Source organism: Aulostomus chinensis, chromosome 11, assembly GCF_037954235.1.
Source record: "Aulostomus chinensis isolate RoL2024-O1b breed Wild chromosome 11, RoL_Achi_v1.0, whole genome shotgun sequence".
NCBI lineage: Eukaryota > Metazoa > Chordata > Actinopteri > Syngnathiformes > Aulostomidae > Aulostomus > Aulostomus chinensis.
Genome location: NC_141330.1, coordinates 24,186,185 through 24,208,824, shown reverse-complemented (window position 1 = coordinate 24,208,824; position 22,640 = coordinate 24,186,185). Strand labels below are relative to the sequence as shown.

General features: G+C 40.7%; 1 protein-coding gene across 5 annotated transcripts in view; it reads left to right on the top strand.

Annotated features, from left to right (window-relative positions):
- vps13b (vacuolar protein sorting 13 homolog B) overlaps positions 1-22,640 on the top strand; it is a 327,627-nt gene that overhangs the window by 207,282 nt on the left and 97,705 nt on the right. For all 5 annotated transcript variants that reach the window (XM_086219125.1, XM_086219127.1, XM_086219123.1 and 2 more), the window contains 3 exons: positions 7,761-7,964; positions 12,732-12,858; positions 13,907-14,050. In XM_086219125.1, the coding sequence (XP_086075251.1) occupies positions 7,761-7,964; positions 12,732-12,858; positions 13,907-14,050 (475 nt within the window). The remainder of the gene's footprint in view (positions 1-7,760; positions 7,965-12,731; positions 12,859-13,906; positions 14,051-22,640) is intronic.

Below are 22,640 nucleotides of genomic sequence, written 5' to 3'. Positions count from 1 at the left end.
GTTCGATATTTCCACTCATTCTGTATCTCCCTCAGTGTCTTCTTCTGTTAATTTGTATGATCTCTCATTTTCTTAATTTTTGTTGTTCTCCCATTTTGACTTTTTCTTCCCCTGGACAATTGGCAGGGCCACCTAATGCAGAAACAAATCACTCTGTTGCTGCTTGTGAGAGAGTAATGTCATGCACCCATTGCAGGCTCTTAATGAGGCACACTGATTGCTGCCTTATTGCTGCTCCTGCCAGGTAAAAATTACGAATTATTAGCAATTTCAGTGACCTCCTAGATGCCCGAGGCTTCTCCGGATGACGCCTCTTTTTTTTCGGCCAACAGTTAATTGCTCATCATTTTTTGGTTAGATGTGAAAGGACAACAGACGTTCTTGATACACTCGATGTTCACACAGAAAGTTAGGATAACTTTATTTACATTACAGGTTTTTGATCATTAAAATTGAAGGAACAGGAATTTGTGCAATTGATTTTTTTTTTCAGTTTTAAATTTGTGATATCTGGCAACCCACAAAAGCTGGTTTTAGTTTGTGTATTAGATATATAGAGTGGGTGTGGAGAAATGTAGCTGGACTAAAGGGAGACTACTACACTTCTTACCCCACTGTACCTTTTTCTTCACTCTCCCAGTTAAGAGCATCACTGAAGTAAATGGGAAGTTCACTCCCGCTATGTGATCTCCTCAGTCAGAGGGAGGGTCTCCCCATTTAGAAATGTCACTTTGTTTAAATACAGTCAGAGGTTTGGATAAATGTAAGATCCGCTTTAGAATTCTAAACACTGACTGCGATCGTTCACTAAGGAGGAAGAATTAGCTGATGTGAGAAGCATGTGTGCCCCAGATTATTGTAATTATTTAATGTTGTTTTCCTTGCTGACATAAAGGCATTTGAGCACTGTCTGATGCTAAAGCAGCTGTAGTCCTATAGTCATGGGTGCACCAGAGGTTTTCTGAGCTGCCCAGAAGAGGTTTTTTTGTGCTATGATGAGGAATTTTCCAGGAGCACATTTTTATATTTTGTTTCATGCTGACTTTTTCTTGCTGGATGTAAATTTGAATTATGTCACAGTTTTCTTTACGTTCAAAACAAATGTCACCACTGAGGACCTACTGTTATCCAATTGCAATCGCTATCCAATTGCATTGTACGAACATGTTTGTTCAGCCCGTCTGCTGAACATGTAGCGTACTTTCTCCTAATCAAAACTGGCCATCATTTCCCCAACTTTGTTTAGGAAAAATTAAAGTCTTTATCCAAAGAAGGGTACAGCCTTGATATGTAATCTTGTTGCTTTAAACATTTGTCAGAATTCAATAATTGCTGTAAACACTGTGTAATCAACTTCAAAGTGCTTTGCAAAAGGCCTTTATTCTCACAGATAAATCTGATCATCTTCAGAAATGCACACAACAAGCTTATGTGGATACGAATGTGAACCATCTTGGCAGTACCAAACCACCTAATCAATACCAAGTGAAAAAACCCAGAAGTGGTTCATGCTGCTGCATAGTTAAAGTGGGTTTAATTTTACAGCCCAAAGAGCCCAAATTAAGCACCTCGTGTACAGAAGTGAATCACAAACTATGTTCAGAAGACTGCAGCCATCGTGATTTGAAGCTCAAATCACATGGTGAATGTATATTGGGTGCGCTTGCAAATTGATAATAACTCCTGCACTTTTAGAAGTTTGCCATAGATCTTTACCTGGTCTTCCATGGCTGGATTTTCATTTAGTTACGGTCTTGGAAACTCAAATAAGATACGGGTATGATTACAGGAAAATCCATCATGCTTACTTTGACATTATGTCTAATATTGCATGTGTACAGCTGTGTTGTCAACATGTCATCAATAAACTGTCTACTATTCGGCATTAGTAGAAATAAATGCTTTTGATCCTGGGTCATTCTAACCTCTTTGTGTTTCAAAAGAGGTTTGAGTCTTCAGGTTTATTTATCAGACCAGTAAGCATGCTGAGCGCCTTGCCAGAGAGCAAGAACAGAATCTGGATCTGGAATCTTCCCCCAGCAAAAGGATTATTTTCCTTTTATTAGTGTAAAAGTAGCATTGAGGTATGTGCCTGTTTTAATTTAGCTTGATGAAAATGACTGCAAATGAGGGCAAGCCAAAATCTTGGCTACCCCTACCACGCTCCTTACTGCAGCCAGTAATGAATAATCTATTCCATGCGTGTGTTTAGCGATTAATTAAAGATAAGGCCTCAAATTAAAATGGTGGGTGGATTACATCATTGTGAAATTGCTTGGTGGGGACACAAATGTGGTTTCAATCGGGGTCCGAGAAAGTCATCGAGGCATTCCCTTCACACCTCTGCATCAGGGACCCGAGGCTGAAACTCTGCCTGACATGTTTTATAAAAGCAGCATTATGTAAGGAGGAAGCATATCGAATCTGTTGTTGCTAACAGAGGAAGTGATTTCACAAGCACTGGATCACTCTGTGGTGGGGAAAAATGGTAGCTTTGTCCTGCAGCGCACATGTTGTCCTCAGAGGACTACTCATTCTCAGCAGCATCTTCAAGTGCATAATGTTTTTGATGCAACCACATTAGGTTTTCTTAAATCAAGATTCCGGGTGCCCTCTTCAAAAGTCCTTAGTGTTCCATGTTATTCCGGAATATTCTCTGTTAAGGGCAAGGAAAAGAGCACAGTTAAGACTTCTGAAAGAGTGTGTTTGTGTGTGTGTGTGTGTGTGTGTGTGTGTGCGCATCTGCGTGTTTGTGGGTGGGAGGGTGTGTGTGCGTGTGTATGTAATGTAAGTTTGGATTCATATCATTATTGCGACTGCTTTACAGCCAAGGATAGAGTATAAGATATTATGTGACTTTAAAACTATTTTTGTTATAATGTGTTCAATCAGTCAATATCCACTGAGTGTCTGAATCATGGTGTATTAATTTACTGTGCAATAAATCTGTGAATATAATGATGAAGTACATTATTTAATTTGAATACTTGTCAGAAATTGAGAATTCTAGGAAATACACAAAGCCTAACTGAATGTCTGTTCTTTCATCTTGTATGGCTTTTTTTTTTTATATTGGGACTGTGATGCACGAGGGTGATCTTGAATTAGCTCTTAAAGAGCCTATAAATTAACCCAACCAGACTGACATCTTTAGAAGACCATCATGGGAAGCACATGTTAGCCGGTGTCTTCAGAGAAGCACATCTAATACAGACTGTGTTTACAACAACATAACCTCTCTGACATGTAAACTGCAAGGGAGATAAATGACTCCTGTAATTAAGATATGTTGAAATCAAAGTGCAAACACTGACTTTTGCTATACAGCACGTCATTGTAAACAGAGGTCCTTCTCTTGTATAGTTACTATCATGTACCACTCGCTGGTATGAGTTTGCGCTAAGCCCTACTTGTATTGTATATAGAAGTAATAGTTTCCTCCTAAGATCTTGTGTAAATATGATATAATTGGTCGAGCATGAGTGTCTTTAAAGTGCAATCAGCTTAATGAATAACAGGCTTCTGTTGTGAGCAGCAGAGGAGATGAGTAATCTTGTGCTGGGCTAAAAAAGAAAAAGGATAGATTGTCATGGGAATTTGCCAGGAAAGCTGCTGTTTCTCTTTTTTTGTGTGTTAAACCAGTGAGAAGTAAAAAAAAAAACCCAACAAGTATCAATTGGAGTTATTGTAAATGATTTAACATACCCTGAAGTACCTTGTTATTGCCAAGCGTGATAAATTTGAAGCATTGCTTTGTTGTCTTGGATATTTTATCTGTGTTTGACTCCTGTTGAAAGTACCCCAGTCATCAAAACTCAATTTAGTAGCAGCTGTGACTGACTAGGTCTTATATTCTGCTGACTCTCCATGTTCCACAACATCATGTTCCCCTCTCATGTAGATGGCCCGCTCAGCATTCTAATTCAGAGCCTTAATGGGAGATGCAAATTAAGAGCAATTGAACTTGACTTGGGTCATAAATCCACAGCTCAGAGGTTGCTGAATTTCTGGCAATTCAGAGCGGACCACCAAAGGCAGGGGTGCTTAACTTACTAAGTAATTGCAAGTTTCATGAATCATAATGCTTATGAATCCTCCCTTGGCACAAGCACTTGCCCAATGGGACTGCATGTTAAGCCACTGGGAGTCACAGCAAGCTAACTTTGAAGCCACTGTGCAGCTCTGGCCTCTCCATGAAGGAGCTATTGGGTGCTAATGGGGGATTTCCCACTAACTTTTGAAGCCACAAAAAAGAACATTAAAATCTTGATTGAAGACACTCTTCTTCTTTTTTTTAATTTATTTCCTCTCCTATTTGAACAAAGTGATCAAGATCCCACCACAAATTCCACACCAAGACATGTCAGCACTTTATGTAGCATTATTCTTTTGGTTCAAATATACAGTATTTGACGACATCTGAAAACAAAGAACAGGGAACACTCTAGAACACATCTGTGTACTAACCTAATTTAGCTGAACTTGGCTAAATTATCTAAAAAGATTTACACACTGAGTTAAAATTTCTACTCTGTGTATATGTCCTACCATGAGAGCAGAAACAGAGGGCCCCATCTCACTTAAATACACACACATTCACATACACTCCTGCCTCTGTTGAACGTGTAAGGAGACATGTATTGCATGTGATTGTTGGGGAAATGGAGTGAAAAACGGGTCTGGGGTTGCAGGTTTCAGAGTGACAAGATCCAGAAGCCAGTGGGACTTGGTATTACCCCAGTGCTTCCTGCACCACTGGCCTGGGGCAGGGGATTTGGATGGAGGTCTGGAGGTTGAGAGGGGAAAGTAGAGGACCACTTAAAGCTAAGGATCATGGTACAGCCTGCCCCACAGTATCACCTCAGAGTCTTTAACACAGCTCAGTGCTCCCACACTCTGGGCCGTGAGCCTCAACCAGATCCCACTGTGGTTTGTTTTACAACCTTGAACCACAGTTAGCCTTCAAAACCTCAGCGTGGTAATCAGGCTCCCCCAAGATTCCACTTCAACCAGCCCTTTTACTTATTTACCATAGGATTCTCTGCACAATATCGTTTGCTGCAACTAACTAAACATAGTCCACTACATTTTCCTTACATTTCTTTATGTTTATATTGATTCTATATTCCATGTCTGGATTTTATGCTTTTGTGTGGAGCAGCAAAGTCTTGCACAAGTCACTGGTTCAGCTCACATGTTCATGATGCCTGTGCCAAGAATGTTCCATCTTGAGTCCTAGTAACAAATGAAGACACAATCCCAAATCTGTTAGACCATTATCATTCCCCCTACATGTCCATCAAGAGTAGTAACACAAAACTTAATGATGCTCTGTCTTCATGTACATTGCCCAAAACACTATAAACAGAGGAACATAGCTTGTAATTCATGGGCAATTTTTATATCTGTCTGCATTTCTTCCTTTTGGAAACTGGAACTTCATTATATTTTTCTCAGTGATGGTGTACCAGTAGTACCAGTAGTTAGACTGCAGTTTGCCAGTGAAAAGCTTGAATTGGACAGCAGGTTTGATTTTGAGTTATAATAATGTTTGAACGTGAAGTTAATCCAGGGGTTTTTCAGACTTCAATTGGGCTTTTATAATGTCTGGAGGAAGAAATGTTTTCTGATATGAGACACGTGAATGATAAAGCATTTTCACTGCAGCGCTTTTGATCCATTTTTATAAATAGCAGAATTTGGTCATAAAAAATAACGTTACTGTGGTCTTATCCTGCAATTAAAATACGGTTGGCACAGGAACAAGGGCAAAACTAAGTGCTTGTGTTTAAGAAAAGAAATTTTCTCCTTCTCATTGCTTGCCCCCCCCCCCCACCCCCACTAACTCTCTCTCTCACATACACACACACACACACACACACACAATTTTTCCTCCCACCCCGCTTTCTTCATCTGGCAAAGTATGTCATTTATTAGTTGTTATTTTCATATTTTCCACATGGTTGTGGCTGGCAGATGTGTGATAATGGCATGTGAGACCCAACAGAAGGGTGTGTTCCACCTGCCTCGCTCTGTATGTTTTTAGTTCATCCATGTACATGGTGGGCAGCACGGGTGTCGTGCTTTCCCAAGGCATTCTCTGATTCCTCTTGGCCAAGCAGTGTGGTCTTCACATGACCAATCAAATATGTCAAACTGCCAGTGTTTTCCCCCCACATGTTCAACGAGAAAATCTGGCTTCAATTATTATTGCACCCCAAGGGGAACTTCCAAAATTCCTCCCCTCCTCATTTGTCAGAAATGAAGCTTTCTCGTTTGCTGCGATTGGCTGAAATGTGTCTTTTGATATTAAATCACACCGATTTCCACTGGCTGCCTGACCAAGACAAATGTTTATCATATTTATTTATGTCACTGGAGATGACCCTGCTGCTCAGACTTGGCTGCAGACTCCCATGTTATGTTGATTATGAGTAAAAGAGTCTGCTAAATAAGCTGAAGTTAGGAGATAATTTGGAGAGCGTATGAGGTAACTGTGGTTTGTTTAATGTGAAAAATACAGTTTGGGGTTGGGGAGGGTGATGGAGGTACTGTTACAAGAGCTCTAATGAATCTAGACTGACACATCCCACCCAAATCTTACAGGGCTCTTGGTTTGATTTACATTCTACTCTGTTGATAAATGCGGTTCCAAATTTTGATTAAGGATCTGTTTCACTTGTTTGTATGTCAACAAATCCAGCTAAATCCAGTTATACACCTCTGATCTCCGATCGCCATTGTTTTTGTTCTCGGTGCTTATTGTCATAACATCACGCTCTGGTAGAGGCCTCTCCAGTGTGGCTAAGGGAGGGAAATGCTATATGAAAATTGCCATTGACGTTGGCGAAACAAATAAAACTACTCATGCTGCCGCTACATCTGTGGCCATTTTAAGCCCTTATTTATACCATTTAAGCTCTCATTTGAATTCACCAGCACAAATAAACATATCATAATGAACTGAAAGCTCTGATGTCATATGCAGATGTTGAATTTTGATTATTTCTTTTGCCTTGTGAATTCATCAGGATCTTGTCTCTAAAAGGCAAAATAGATGACATCATTTTTTCTTGGCGCTGATGAGAGAGTGTTTGCTCACTTGACTGTAGCAGTTGAACTACAGAGACAGCGTTGCCCACTCCTGACATATCTCTACATCTCTTCTCCCTTATTAGTTTATGTATACAGTAGAATTCTTGTGTTTCAGGGGACAGAAATAGAACGAGAGAGGTAGTGAGAGCCTGTCTGCACCCTACTGTGTTGTCCAGCCAGGGTTTAAGGAATGTTTGCTGCCAATGATAGGCTGGCATAAAGCTGAACTTCATTCTAGGCACAGTCTTGAGGTGGGGTTATTTGTTTGAGGCCTGGCTGTGCAAGCACCAGAGGCTTTGATTTAGTCATAAATCATCCTGTAAGAAAACCTACTAAACCAGAGCAGGCAAAGGGAAGAAAGAAATGTTATTCCCAATGCCAGAACCTCTTTAGTGCTTCAACACCTATGTGGAGTCATTTTCTTCATTATAATTGTTTAGCCTTGGCCAGTGTGTCTTAAAATAATAAAACATACGATATCAGTGTTTTATTCATTTACTTAAGTTGGATTTACACATTTGCCTGTTGAATGTGACTTTTCCACCAAGCACTAGAAATCCCATTTTGTTTTCTCTGTATTGCATCATGTGTTGCCAACAGTATATCCCTTGTGGATGAAATAACTGTGATTATTCAAAAATGTCTTCGCTTTATTTCCCTCTTAGACGTGCATCAAATCTTGGCATCCTGCGTGACCCAGGTTCCGAGGTGGAGGATCGTCAATACCAGGTGGACCTTCATGCAATCAACATTGGCACAGCCCAGTGGGAGCAACTGAAGCCAGAAAAGGAGGGAATTAAAGGAGGTGTGGCATCGGATAGTGAGAGGAGCTCTCAGAACCCTGCCCTGGAATGGAACATGGCCAGTAGGTCAGTATATGCTTCATGTAAAAGGGATTTACTGAGGTAGCCACCAATTAGCACAACCACATCATCATTCATAAAGAGCTCATTAGACTATTTGGTTCTGCCTGGTGGGAAACACTCTTCATAATTGCTGTCAAAAAACACCTAATCAAGTTGCATAGTTGCCCAACGCTAAAATGTTTCAGCCAAAGAAACTGAGTGTGAGGTGAAGCTGAACCTTGAACAAGCCAAAAAGACACAGGCATTGTTTTAAGAGTTGGCAGAACATACGTCAGTCAAAAGGTGACTTATTATTATATGTTGCATTTGTCCAGTGGTCAGTAGAACCTAGAGAGGCCTATGTTGCTCTATGTCTGCCTCAAGAATTGAGCACATAGTTTTCATCTACTCTGTAGATGAATAATATATAACATAATATTTCTGATCCACTCCTCAGTAATCAAACTGAAGTGTCACGCTGCTTTATTACGTCCAATTTGATCTTTTCAGAGACTATTACCCCTGATTTATTCTGTTAGGACATGAGTGAAATTAAACTAGAAGCATTCTATTGCGCATTAATGATGAAGCACAGCAAATGTTCCAAAATGTATTTACTTTTTGAAGGATAGTTTATATTACTTTGTCGCAAGAATCTGTTTAGCTGTTTTAAAACAACACTTGGTGTGAACAATACGGAGAGGTGGTCAAATGTCCCCTTGCTAGTAGGATCAACTCTGTAAAAAATGGTTGCGATGAATGAATGAATGAATGAATGATCAGCACAACATTTTTATTTGTGTTTAAAGCGTCCCCAGGGTTATGGAGTGCTGCGGCGATGATGTGTTTTTGTAGGCTTTTGGATTATTGCAGAAAATAATACCCCTCCACCAATTTTAAGTTTTACGTAATCTTGTTAACGGTCAGACTAACTGCACAGATCACATTACCTCTTTGGATGAGCTAGTTGATATACTTTTGTTGAAAGTTTTCATTATATTGCTGATTGAAGTCTTACATCAGGTGTGATGCGTGTTCTGCTGTGAAGGTCCCATAATTTATCGCATCAGTCTTGATGTGGGAGCAGCATGCAGTTATTGAGTTAGCTCCCTATCATGGAGCCTCTCCACGCACATAATTACAAAGCCTGTCATTTTTTATAGACTTGGGAGCTAAAACAAGCATGAGTGTTACAGCCTGTTTGGCCCCACATCCCTTTTTTCCACTCATGTTTTGAGAGGGAACAGGCCCAAAAATCACAGAATCACAGGCAAAGAGTTCGGATTTGTTCCCTGTCAACTAAAAATAAGCCTTGTGGAATAATGCTTTAAAAAAACAACATGAGCCACATTGAGACTGAACGTTCACAGGTCATCAGGACATAAAGTGAGGCTGGTTGAGACACACACCTTCCCACCACTACAAATATGGTTTCCCTGTGTCTTACATAATAGGATGTTTTGATCCCTGCCTTGGAAAAACGCAGTAGCTGCACTCCCTGCCTCAACCCTTTATTGAAACCCTAACCATTGAGATTTATTTTCTTGAGTCCTCATGCTTACCATTTTTTTCTCCCTTTGTAATTTTAACTAAAGTATTTTTGGGGTTGACAACAGCAACATAATTACAATGTCTTTGGTTCAAGTGCTTTTTTATGTGTCACACTAGTGATAAAACAAACAATGTATTCCTCCTATTCAAATTTCATTCAGTAATTTAAATAATGCATTGGATTACATTTTGGTCATTTGGATTTTTTCTGTCAAAGAAAACAAGACTGCTTAGGACAAAGATAGTTAAAGGCAGAAGAGGGGAAGTTTTGGGTGTAAAAATTGAACTCAAGATGATAGTGAATGCTGTTTGGGAGACTCATCTGTGTGAAGCTGTAGCTGTGGATCAGGATGGTTGAACTTACATTGCTTATGTTTAATTTTGAATTGTTTCCAGTGAAGGTCGAGGGTTTAAGCTCCACTGGGCTTTTGTTTTTCTGTACGGGACCAGTTTTAATAACTGTTGTAGCCAGCACAAAGGTGGGGGCACAGGTCGTTTTGCAGCCTAGCTGCTCCTTAATGGAAGCATTGTGGCATTGGAGAAGGATTCTCCAAAACCTTTTGGTCCCCTTCTCCATTCATCAAAGTTAGGTTGTAAATGAACAGCACTCGTTAAACTGATCAAATTACTTGACATTTTTCTTGAAATAGTATTTTGATTTGTTTTACAGAATATCATTTTTTTTTAACTGCATGCGAAAAAAAAAATCCTCCTCTTGCCTCTTTTTTTAATTGCCTGGCCTTATCACTTTTTCATTAAAACAGTGTAAAAATGTCTTTTTTTTTGGTAGTCTGAACAGCATCATATTATACTTGTGTCCTCTTTCACTAATACTTCCAATTACTGGGCAGAGGACATCTCTTTCTTTGCCTTTCTCTAGCCACAGTGCATCCTTAGTCCATGCCCAAAATTCTCACTCAAATTATGATGTGTGATTACAAGTACTGAGCTGCAAAAGTGTTGCTAGCAAATTACCTACCATATCATGTGCCTATGTGCCATGATAAATTGCACTTCTCTTGTTAGAGAGAAGTCGATCATTATCAAAGTGGCTGTGCCCTGCTCCTGAATTTATGCCATCTTATTAGGTCACCTGCAGAAATAGTCACTACCATCAGCACTATTTTTGGAGTGTGACCTCATGCAATTTTTAGCTGCTTAGTAAATCTGGCCCCTAGAGTCCTAACACCACATTCTTATTCCCTTGCAGAATGGATCTGTGCTGTTTCATCCACTCTACAACTCTTATGATTTAGTTTCATACCAGTAAGCATGAGGTTTTGTAATCTGTAACTCTCACTTTTTGCTTCCATACAAATCATTCAAGGTGTCAGTGGTCCCTTTGCTCTGTGGTAGGAACAGTATGGGTCACTCCATTGGAAAACATGCTTGGCTATACTGCTGTGCGCCATGCTGTATACTGAGCCTCAGCCAGCACCCTGACAACACACAACTCATAACTGAACATGTGATTTAGAATGTTCAACACAATGAGGAAAAGGGAGTCAAGTTCACAGCTTTACTTGTCTGCTGCAATCACCTGCAGAAGTACACCACCTCAATTGTAACAAGTTTTGACGCACTCCACTTACAAAGTTCACACCTTCCCCTCTTTCCCTTCATCAATATCCCCCCTCTCCCCTCTCTCCAGCTTTGGACTGGAGGCATGTTCACTCTGCAATTTTTTGGGTTCAATTCCAGTAGTTGTGGATCTGCAGTGGCCTCAGTTGGCTTCCTGAGGTTTTGTGAGAAAATTCCAGCAACATGGCTCCACTGACAGGATCTGTCCTCATCACAGTATGTAGTTGCCAGCTAGGAAAGACCTTTTGTCAGGGAGCTGTGAACCCTCTCCATATCCCCTCTCGTCAGCCACCTAATAGAGGCCTCTCTCATTTAGCATATAGCACAGATATCTCTAGTTTGTTTTCCTACTTCATTGGGCTGTATGAAGTAAAAGTCATCTTTTGCTGTTTGCAGCCCACCTCACACACACAGCAGAGGCCCCCTGTATTACTGGTAAACTGAGCCTCATGCCCTCTTGCCTTACTGGTGAATGATAGCACCTGTCCCCTGCAACGAGACACTCATTGTTTCAATCCATGTCTGAGGGGAGATTAGCCAACACCAATTGGCCTCACAGATCATTTCACCTCTGAATTAGGCCTCCTTCAAACTTTCTATGCAAAGAAATGTGTCAGAAAATGATCCCTTAAGGGTACTGCTAATGCACATTTGTGTAGCAGAGGTGAATATGATATTGGTTCTGGTCAAATACTGTACTCTAGGCCACCTACAGGGCTTTTTATAATCCCAGCCAACTATAAATATTGGAAGCCGTCTAGATTGATTGTTTTAATAGCAGCAGATGTGGCAATTAACACCACCTTATAAAGCCCACTTGTATATTTGTTTTACTGCTAACAAATGTTCCCACAAATATGAGTTGATTGTAGGAATGAACATTAGTGAAATGGAGAAAGCCAATGTGAGAGGGTCTCAGTTTAATCTTGTGTATACAATTAAGGGGTGTTCCCAATTGAGACTTGTCAAATAATATCTCACTCTGTCTCTGTAAGCATTTTCAACATTTCAACTAAAATGCGTTTGACCAGAAATTCAAAAATCTCAATTATGGAAATATTTCACAGCTCTGGTATGCAGGAGAAAATCAATTCTGAAGTCTCCTATTTTTAGTTCAGCTTTTCATCCTACTTGTTTGAATTTGATAGCCCCAAGCAAGTCTGAAATTTGTGTCTGCTTGTCAACTGGGGGCATAACAATAGCTCAAATGTGAACATTTTGTGGTTTTGACTGTGTTGCGTGTGTTGCCTTGCCTTCTTTAGGCAGATGGAACCGTCTTGCAAAGATTTTGCAACTGGTACCCATCACAGGATGTTTGTAAATAAAGGTTTAGGAATTTTCTTAAGTGTTTCTCTATGCTTGCCTTATTGTAGTGTGATGCTGGAATCATTTCCATATTAGGAAAATACGTTATCTTGAATTTTCTTCTTTTTAAATTAAATTGTCCGCTAAGTTGCTGCAAGAAGAACGATACACACCCCTGCTGAACATTATACAAGTGAAGAAGTATTGCAACAATGTGCAAATGTGCCCACAACCAGTGACATTCAACCTGTTTTTCTCTCTGTTTTCAAGTTAACATTCATAGCAACCTCCAAGTTATGGAACTTGCCTGAAGTCATGTCTGCTAACAGTTTGGTCCTGTATGCTTCTGTTCAGTATCAGGAGGCACCAGGAGCGCCGGGCCATCCTCACGCCGATTGTGACTGACTTCTCTGTGCGAGTGACTGCTGCCCCAGCCATCATCTTCAGCAAGAATCTCTCCCCCGATGTAGGACAAGCAGAGGTTTGTACGGACTCTGTGTAGCTTTCTTTTAAAGGGTCCATCATAACTTTTACTTTAAAGCACTGTGGATACAATAACATGAAAGACTTTATCAAAAACCTTACATGTGGAGTATAGTTCTGAGTAAAATCCACAAGTTCAGAAATGGTGTGGGGATTTACATGAATACACGCAAGATAATTTCGTGTCTTTTGTATAGATATCTTTTACTCCAATTACTTGCTGTTCACATGCCAACATATATTTAGTATGTAGGATATCAGATGTATTGAAAAATGTAAAATAGAGTAACTTACTCATTTGCAATCCCTCAGCTAGTACGCCATGTAATGGGGGCTGTTGACCTTCAGAGTTCAAACCTTTCTGCTTATACAGCTGATGTTTTCTGGCACAGTTCTGTTAAACTTCCTGCCTCTTTGATGCCTTGTCCATCCACGCTAACATGCCCCTAGACAATGCGTAACAGCTAATTCATAGCTTGTACTGACTCACACATGCACAGAAACACACACACACACACACACAAACACACACACACACACACGCAGAGTGACAGTACACATACGCAATATTCAATGATATTTACACTGACAGCCAAAAGTACACATTGAACAGGGACTTAGATATTTTAAATCACAACACTTTACACTTTCATATTCATTTTCAATTCTACCTTACATTTGAACAAGACACATCATATAAACTCTGTGTGTGTGTGCGTGCGCGCGTGTGTGTGTGTGTGTGTGTGTGTGTGTGTGTGTGTGTGTGTGTGTGCGCGCTTGCTTGCATGCGTGCGTGTGGGGTTCAAACTGTGGGTGGGACCCTAGAGAGGACATGGAAAGAAGGGAAAGTGTACAAAGCAACTGTGCAAAAGGGAGCCAGATAGAGGGGAGGTAGAAATTCTGAGCAAGAGTATACAGTACAAGTTTAAAAAACAGGGAGTCAATGTGTGAGGTCACAAACAGTCCTGATGTTGTTTTGAATGAGTTTCCTGCCCTCCTACCTCCTTCCTCCATTTTTCATTTACCCTCTATCTCCCTCTATTTAGGATGTGGTCGTGTGTGGCCACTCTCTGGAGGTGAATGTGACCAGCAGTCTGGATTTCTACCTCAGTGTTGCCCAGGTGCAACTTCTTCAGCAGCTTCTTCGAGACAACATGGTTGGCATGGACACACCTGAGAAAAGTGCTGAGGTAAATGTTTGTATAAACAAAAACGAGGAGAAAAAAATAAACAGCATATGCATGATGACATGAAATACCTATACATTCATACACAGTTGAACGTACTCTTCTGGCTCCCCCTCACAACAACAGAATTTAACATTACTTCATAAGTCTGGGAAAAGCCAAGTACCACACCTCAGTCCTTGTAATATTCTGTCCTTTTTTTTATGAATTGTGCTGTACTCCAAAGTACACGCATATGAGGCGAGCTTAAGCCTGACCCAATAGAGTTACGTTCACGCACACACCTCACAACTTGATCCTTACTTTGCCTCTGATTTTTTGAATTGTCTATTTCATTTCTCTATGATGCCATAACCAAATACATCCATTTACTCGTCACTCTTCCACGCTTTGCCTGTCTGTCAAAAATCTAAAATGAATGTTTTCCTGATAAACTGCCCCGTAACTTGCACCCCTCCCTATTTTGTCCCATTTCTAACACATTTAAATATTTATTCACTCAGAGCACCGCCGTTCTCTTATGTGGCCTTAGTTTACTGCGCTGTGCCCAGCTGCAGCTTTCAGGGCCCTTCCTATTGTTTACAGGACAGGGAGCTCCCAGGCGCCATTTGCCCCGTCTGACTCCTCAATAAAGCTTGCTAATGGAATACAATCTAAAAATATTTACCAGCAGTGGTTAGGATAGGAGTCATAGTGGAGAGTAAGAGACCGGGAATAGGGATGAAATTAAGTGAGTTGACATCAGTGGAGACATTTTAATGTTATCCCCACCTGTAATTCTTTTTGTGAGTATGTGTTTGCTGATGTGCGGTGGCTGTGTCATATGACTCAGATCCCATGAATGCTTCTGTGAAGTGATGTGGTTGGCTTGTCAGCAGATATTAATAAAAAAAAAACTTTGGATGGATCTAGATAAGCCATTATGTTGTGATTCTCTTGTGCTCACTGCTGCGCTTGACTATCATGTTTTAACAACTGCTGGCAATAGAAGCAGCAGCATGTTAAATGTACAAACAATGTTATGCGGAAAGTAGATTGTCACCCAAAAATAAAACATCAGTGATGCAATACAATGGACATTTAACAAATGAATAACAAATATATACAGTCAGTGTTAAGGGGGTGCAGGCCATACATCTGGTCTTGATTTGGGTGATCTCCGAGCCCTCACCTCTGACTTGTAATGACTCATGGCTTGGTTCTGTTAAGGTCTAATGGTTGCAAGTAGGTTCATCCAGGTTCACGGAAGGATGAGAAAATTCAGCAACTATTTTGAGGGGTCCACTGATAATCGATGAAATTAAAACAGGATTTGTGGAAGTTTCTTTTTACATTTGTGTCTCTAGGCAATGTAAAGCAAGCACTTACCCAACTATCCCACCTTACTGGGCAAACATACTGATAAAAACTGATAGAAATTTCCTCCGTGTTTTTAGTCTTGTGGATTTGTGCTGAGCAGGATCATGGATATTGTTTAAGGATGCTTTGACAGGAGCTATTGAGTGTTCTTTTCTCCCCACCTATGTTCCCTGGTTTATTTGCAAATTGTCATGTCAACTTTATGTTTAAGCGTTCACATGTAACTGCGGTGTTATTGCTGCCTCCAGCTGGATTAAGTGAAACTGAAACGACCCATGGGTCCCGAGTGATGTAACATAATGATCATCTATCCATTATTGAGAAATAAGGAATATGTGCATGGGAAAATACATTTATTTTCATCTATTATTACCCTTTTGGTCACAGTTGTTGAGCACTCTCTGTTTCATCATCTATTTTTATCCTTAATTTCAATACCATGTTTTGTTTTTTTTGGTTGTTTTGTTTTTTAATTCACTCATGCGGTTTATTAGTGCCTGAGGTCAGTAAGTTTGTGTCTTCACCTCTGTGCAGCTGCAGAACGTGGAAGGTCTTCTGGCTTTGACTTTTTGAACACACTTAGTAAAACTATTTGTGCCTTCATCTATCGCAGTGTTGTAAGTTTTTTGGCCAGTGTGTCTGTCCGGCTGCTTGGCCCAGACCCTGAAGCAGAGAGGTCATCATTACTAAGGTATGGTCCGGTCTGTTCTGTTTTGCTCTGGTCGGCAGAAGCCCATTGTGCAAGCTGCAGAGCCCTCTAGTGGTGTGCATCACAACAGGCTCATGTGATTCCATGCTCAGTCCCCAGCTCTTGAGGACTGCTTCTCTTTACTCACAGTCTGCTGTGCCAGCAACCTGTCTACCCCCTGCTAACACATTAGACACACCAGCATCAAACAATATCAGTAGTACTGTATGTGCACTGACGTTGTTTGAATTTGGAATGGTTAAAGGCTTTGGATATTGTCAGATTCGAATAAAACAGATGCCTGTTCACCCGCTGCTAACAGGTTACAAATAATAATCACAAAGTACAGATGTGTTTCCACTGCCAGTTTCCATAATATCAGAACCTGGATTTGAAACATTTTTTAATTCAAACCCAGCTTCATTTGTGATATTTATAGCATGTGACAGTTTTGTTTGTACTTCCTTTGTAAATCCTGTTCAAAGAATTCATTAAGGTCAGGTTCTGAAGCTTGGGAGTCTTTTTTGTTGTTGTGCTTCAATAAAATCGTTTCTCCTCTCTTAGCACTGTCCTTCGAGTTCATCTTTGTTTCTTGCTCACTGTCCCTTATTTCTAAATCTATTTTCTTTCCCAGACATTTTTGAGAACATGCTGTTTTCCTTCAACAGTTTCTCCACGATTCCAGGGTACTGATTTCAAACAGTTTGCATTGCCCCCTCACAGCTGGGTTTTATTGTCTGGGTTAATGAATTTGTTTTGTAGGGGCTTTTGGGTTCCCTGGCAGTGGTGAGGCGAGGCAGGCGCGTGGGCAATGTGTGCAGAACTTGTGTGTGATTTCAGTCATTTCTAGCCACTCAGCTGTGTTTGTGAAATTCACATGTTCTATTAGACTGCTATTTCCCTATGATCTGTTATATTCTATGTCATTGTGCAATGTAGCCACTTGTCCAAAGTTTCTGTTGTTTATCAGTTTCCACTTAAATCACAATTAAGGTTCAAAGCAGATGCAGTACGATTTCCAAGAAGTCTCAGTTTGACTTCATCTCTGTATTTTTTACCTCTGCCAATGAGGTTATGTTTTCGCAAGTCCGTTTTTTGTGTGTTTGTTTGACTGACTGTCAGTGGGATTACACGGAAAATACCTGGCTGATTTTTACAAACCTTCGCAGATGGGGTGGAGCATGGGCTGATAAACAACCCAGAGCATTTGTTTGCAGTTCGGTTGTTATTGTTGTTTGTTTGTTTGTTTTAACATTGGCATTAGCAGAGTTGTGCTCTTCTGTTTGGTTGATCCTTATCATGATGATGTGGAGCTGAGGAGGGGTCAGCAGCTCTCAGCAACAGCAGGAGGTCTTACAGCCAAGTGGCTATGAACAGATGATAGAGTGGCTTCTTGGACTCATCTCAATCTACTGTCATTGGCACTGTCACAGCACAGGAAGTGTATACCATCACACACATGTGTATGCTTACACATGGTCCCCATATTTTCTGCATACTAACTGCCTGAAGACTATTATTTGGGAGTCACCATAATACAGCTTTATGACTGCATAATTGACCTGCATGCATGCTTGCATGTGTGTTTGTAATCTTTGTCAATTCTATCATGCTACGCTGCTGTTCATTAAGATCATCAGACAATTTTACAACTTGGTGTGAAAGTGTGCAAATCTATTTTAAGTAAATTCTCATTACTATTATAGCCTCTCCTCTCTTATCTACAACTTGTCCCTCCACACACACACACACACACACACACACACACACACACACACACACACTGCACCATACCACACCACACCAAATTACTTTCCTATCTCCCACCTGAAAGCCCTTTTCACATATTTTTTTAATTATTCTTTCATTTTTGGCATCTGTCTGGCTGTCATACAATTGCAATGATAAGCTCCCAAATTATGTTACTAACGTGCTACAAAACTGGCAGAAGCAAGAAACGAGAATAGTTCAATAAATGTTTCCCTTCTCCCATTGGTAGTTCTTTCTTTTGCCCTCTATCTTTTTCGGACACACACAAAAACACAGATGCTGCTGGGGTCAATCATGTGCTTGTACCACAGTGTGAGAGGAAAATACCCTCTGGTGCAGGGGAAGTCCCGCTCGGCTTCATCCTCCACCTCATCCTGGGATGATTACACGCATGGGAAACAGAGCTTTAGACTTCCTCAAACACTCATGCACACACACTACTAATGCCAGCACACGAAAACCTTTGCTAAGGCAGTGCCCAGGTTCAGGGAAAGGTATCAGGCATCACAGGAACCTCTGAAGTACAGCTCTGAGTAAACACATGTGGAGAAAACATCTCAATCACCCATTACCCTTCTTTTCTCAATTCTACCTCTCCACATCTTTATTCCCTTTGTTTCCCTGCTTTTTGTATTGCATGCCACATCAGTTGTCATTGTGGTGTTATAAGTAGACTTTTAATTCCACCCTACTCTTGTTCTCAACCTCCTGCATCTTTTAACTGCTCTCCAACTCATCTTTCATTCTTTTATTTATCACTTTACTCTCTTTTCCATGCTCTACATCTTCTCTCATTCAGCCCTGGCACAGATCCTGCTAGCTGGCTGGCACAGATCCTGCTAGCTGGCAAAGAGTGCAAAGTGTTCCTCTTCTACAGACAGACAGATAGAATTAGGCTGTCTGTAGATTATGATATTAATGTGCTATTACATCTGTGTAGTTCTTAACTCATGCTCTAAGTACGCACATAGGCTGCGCCCTCACAAAAAGCTGGGATAATACAGCACTTATGCAGCGGCCAGCCAAGATGAACTGTGGTGAATAGTGAATTTACAGTAGGCACGAACATGCTGGTTGGTAGCTGGTTTGGTTTGTCAGTGGGTTTGGGCAGCAGTTTTAAGTTATTTGTGTGGAAGAGGCAGTGTTTCAGGGATCCATGTGTTTTTATGCACATCATCCACACAACCACATATTAATAGTTAAGTGTGTTTAGACAGGGAAAACATTTTTTCACTATGTTTTAGTTTAGTTTTGGGTTTTTTTTATTTTCAAACAAAAATCAATCCAGTTTTGTATATCCATTAACAGACAGCAGACGTTTCTCAGATGTTGCTGCTCTAATTTGTAGATAAATAAAATAATATACCCTATCAAACAAATTGCTGTGCTTCCAAATGTTTCACCGTGGAATTTTAGTAACCTTTTCCGCTCTCTTGTATAACAATTTAGCTTTCATCCATGTACTGTAGGAGTATTAGCCGAATGTCAAAAGCACATAAGATGGCTTATCTAAGCCACGGTGTTATTGACAGGCTTGGCTCAGCGAGCGACCTGAGGCTGGATCTTTGTCTGTGTATGTTTAAAGTAAACCATTTCCAGGACCGCTCCTCTTTGTGATGAGTGTTTCATATTGTCTCATAGCTGTTGAGCTTTGAGAAGTGAAGTTTCTCTCTCAAACACCAATCTTTTCTGGACAGCAGAGTGTCAGAGGAGATTTTATGTGCTCTGCTGGCCAACAGAAATAGGGACATGAGATGAGAGAGCAATTTCGATGTATGAAAAAAGAAAAGCACACAGTAAGAGACTGGAGACAGCTTGAGAGAGGATAGCCAGATGACAGAATGCAAGAGGGAAGAAATGCAAGAAAATGCAAGAAATCCACAGAGATGAGACATGACACAGTGAGAAAAAGAGGGTCCAAATCTGGTGTTTGCTTTGATTTTTGGCTCTGTATAAAGTATTTTTCTGTAAATGTGGGAGCTGACGTTCCTAAGAGGTCAGCTCTTAAGCAGTCAACCTGGCCATTAACCCTCTCTTAGGGCCAGATCCCTTTCACCCTGATCTTTTCTCATCCTGCTTAACACTATTTTCATTTGCCTGGTTGCTGCTGAGAGCAATAATAAATAAGGCTCCCTGTGCAGCCATCTCCTTTTCTATTTTGGCGGTGTTACATCTGTTAACTAAGCACCGTTGTCTCAACTTATCTTAAAAATACATGATTTCGTAGCCAGTGTTCATTTCGCTGCCCTTCTCTTGTTATGAAATTGTATCCTTTTTTTAACATTTCTGTTCATGTCTCACTGACCCTCCTGTTTGAATCAACTGCTAATTGACAGCCAGACATAACAGCTCACCTCCTCTCTTCAATTCCAGCACTCTCACCCACCTCCCTCTCACAGCATAAATGTGGCACATTCTTAAATTGGCCCCATGGAAACTCTATCTATTTGAGATCAGTAGCAGCTGAATTTGCTCCCTCCTCAATCGGTTTTGGCAAAATTGGCGTGAAAACTCCCGATAAAATCATGAAGGTTGGAATTCTATTAGAGTGAGGAAACAAACGGCGTCTTTGAGGAGAGGCAGTGGGGCCCCCACTGTGAACTGTGGGATCGGGTGTCGACTCAACTCAGGTGAGGTGTAGTCAGGATTGCCCTCTCTGTCTCTGCCTGCAAACGAAACGGGGTCAGAGACCCAGGGGACTAGTAAAAGCAGGGTACACTCGGCCAACTAGTACAGACACACATAACTGTGGACTTTGTTCAGTGAGAAAAAAAAAACAGAATTTTTGTCTTAGGAGGTGAAAGATTTTTTTTCTCACCTGTATAAACAGGTTTGTACCTACAATAACAGGTGGTGGGGAGTATTAAGTTCTCTCTCTGAAACTGTGTGTTAGAAAAGTGTTGCGGCTGTGACGTGGTTGCATGTGTTTACATCCTTATGACGCATCCTCCGTAAGTCCTGTGTTTAACTGCAGTATCACTGAGTTTCTCTTGTACCATTAAATCTTAAAAACTGAATATTTATGCCTGGAGGGTTTCTGTGGGATCACACCCCCCAGCACCCATCCCTTCTACTAATGCCACATTTAATTTTCAAACCTTTGTCAGAGCAACTCAAGACTTTTGTTAGTGCTAAATTTTAAGACTGATTAGAAAAGTACTTCAAAGGAGATGCAATCAAGTACAGTTGTGGTAATTGATTTTTCATTTGAGCCATTCTTCAAGTGAAAATACAGATTGTCAAGTCTATATTATTGCTGTTGATGTTTTTTTTATTCAATTAGCTTGGTTGGACACCTTGTGATCAACATTTTTACTGCTTTCTGGTATTTTTCTTTTTTCAGTCAGTTAAATAATAAAATAAAAAATATCCTTTGCTGTAATTGTATCATTAGAATAAAAACTTGTACCTTGTGTGACAGGAGTGACTGCTCTCTCCTTAAAACCTGTAACGTGCACTTATTCTGATGTAGCATGTCAATGTGTATGTAGGCACAGGTAGCGACTGTAGGACCAACTCAAAAACAGATTCACATTATCCGAGCAATCAAGAAGGGGATTCATTTTTTTTTTTGACCTCACATGTTTCAGTTTGTGTTTGGAGAAGGTCCAGTGGTTTAGACGAGCATGTCAAAGATGAATCATCAAGCACACACCTCACATATTCCAACACCTGCAGTAGTCCTTAGCTGAAGTCTGTTCTTGATAATGTGTGCGTTTGACTTGCAGTATTCTGAAATCCCTGTACTCCAGCCAGAACAGGAAAAATCATGTGAGAGATGATGAGTTAGTTTTGCTGTTTAGAGTATTACAGTTGTTCCTCCCCTGATAATTCTGCTTCTGAAAGTCACCAGTGCAGCCAAGTGATCGTGCTTTTAGACACATAGAATTGTTTCTTCTCCTGCAATGGTCTTGTGAAGTTTGCTTGTTCAGTTCAGCCAAGGTATCCTGTAGCCATTTTTGTGAGTGTGTATTTTTACCATGGTTTCATCGTTGCTTTGTTTTTTCTTGTACTTTTGTATTCTCTTTCCTTGTCCTTTATGTCCCTTGTATCACAGCCCTCCCCACTAATCCAGATGAGGGGACAGGGGTGCCTTGCATCATTCTCCTTTGAGAACCTAACCTACAGCACATCAGAGCCTTTGTCTCCCTCAGCCCTGGGAGCACATCCAGACAGAAAATAAAGGAAGATTACTTCAAGCCTCCTCATCTAATTTCAGCTCTGTAAATAGACAGTGAGCCAAGACTTTTCTGGTCTTCACACCGCTCTTTGAGTTGGTTGCAATACAGTTTTGTTGTTGTGTTTGCATGCATAAGTATGCAGATGTGCACATTTGTTCACAAGCTAGTTAGTTTGCAATTGTGTTCCGTAGGAAGCATGTATGCAGCTTGCTTTCTAAAATGTGGATTGCTCTTAGTGGCCTGCCTATCAAATCCACATAGCAGACCACCCGGGGCTTATCGTCCCCTTTAACCCTTCAGGGTGCACATCCCACACTGCCCCACTTACTAACGCCCCTTCTCACCTTAGGTCACTGTTGTTTTCCCTGCTGTTGCTGTTTCCTCATCACCATGTTACTTCAGCAGAGAATACAGACATGACCGCCAGGCAACACAGGCAGACATTTCAGAAGTCTCCATGATCTAATGAAAGGCATCTCTACTGCTTTTTGAAGTCTTGCAACGTCTCCTTTTGTGAGCCCATGCTGAAGACAATAACAGTTTGAAGTCTCTTTTGTTGTTTGTTTGTAAAAAATAATGCCAAAGCTAATGATGT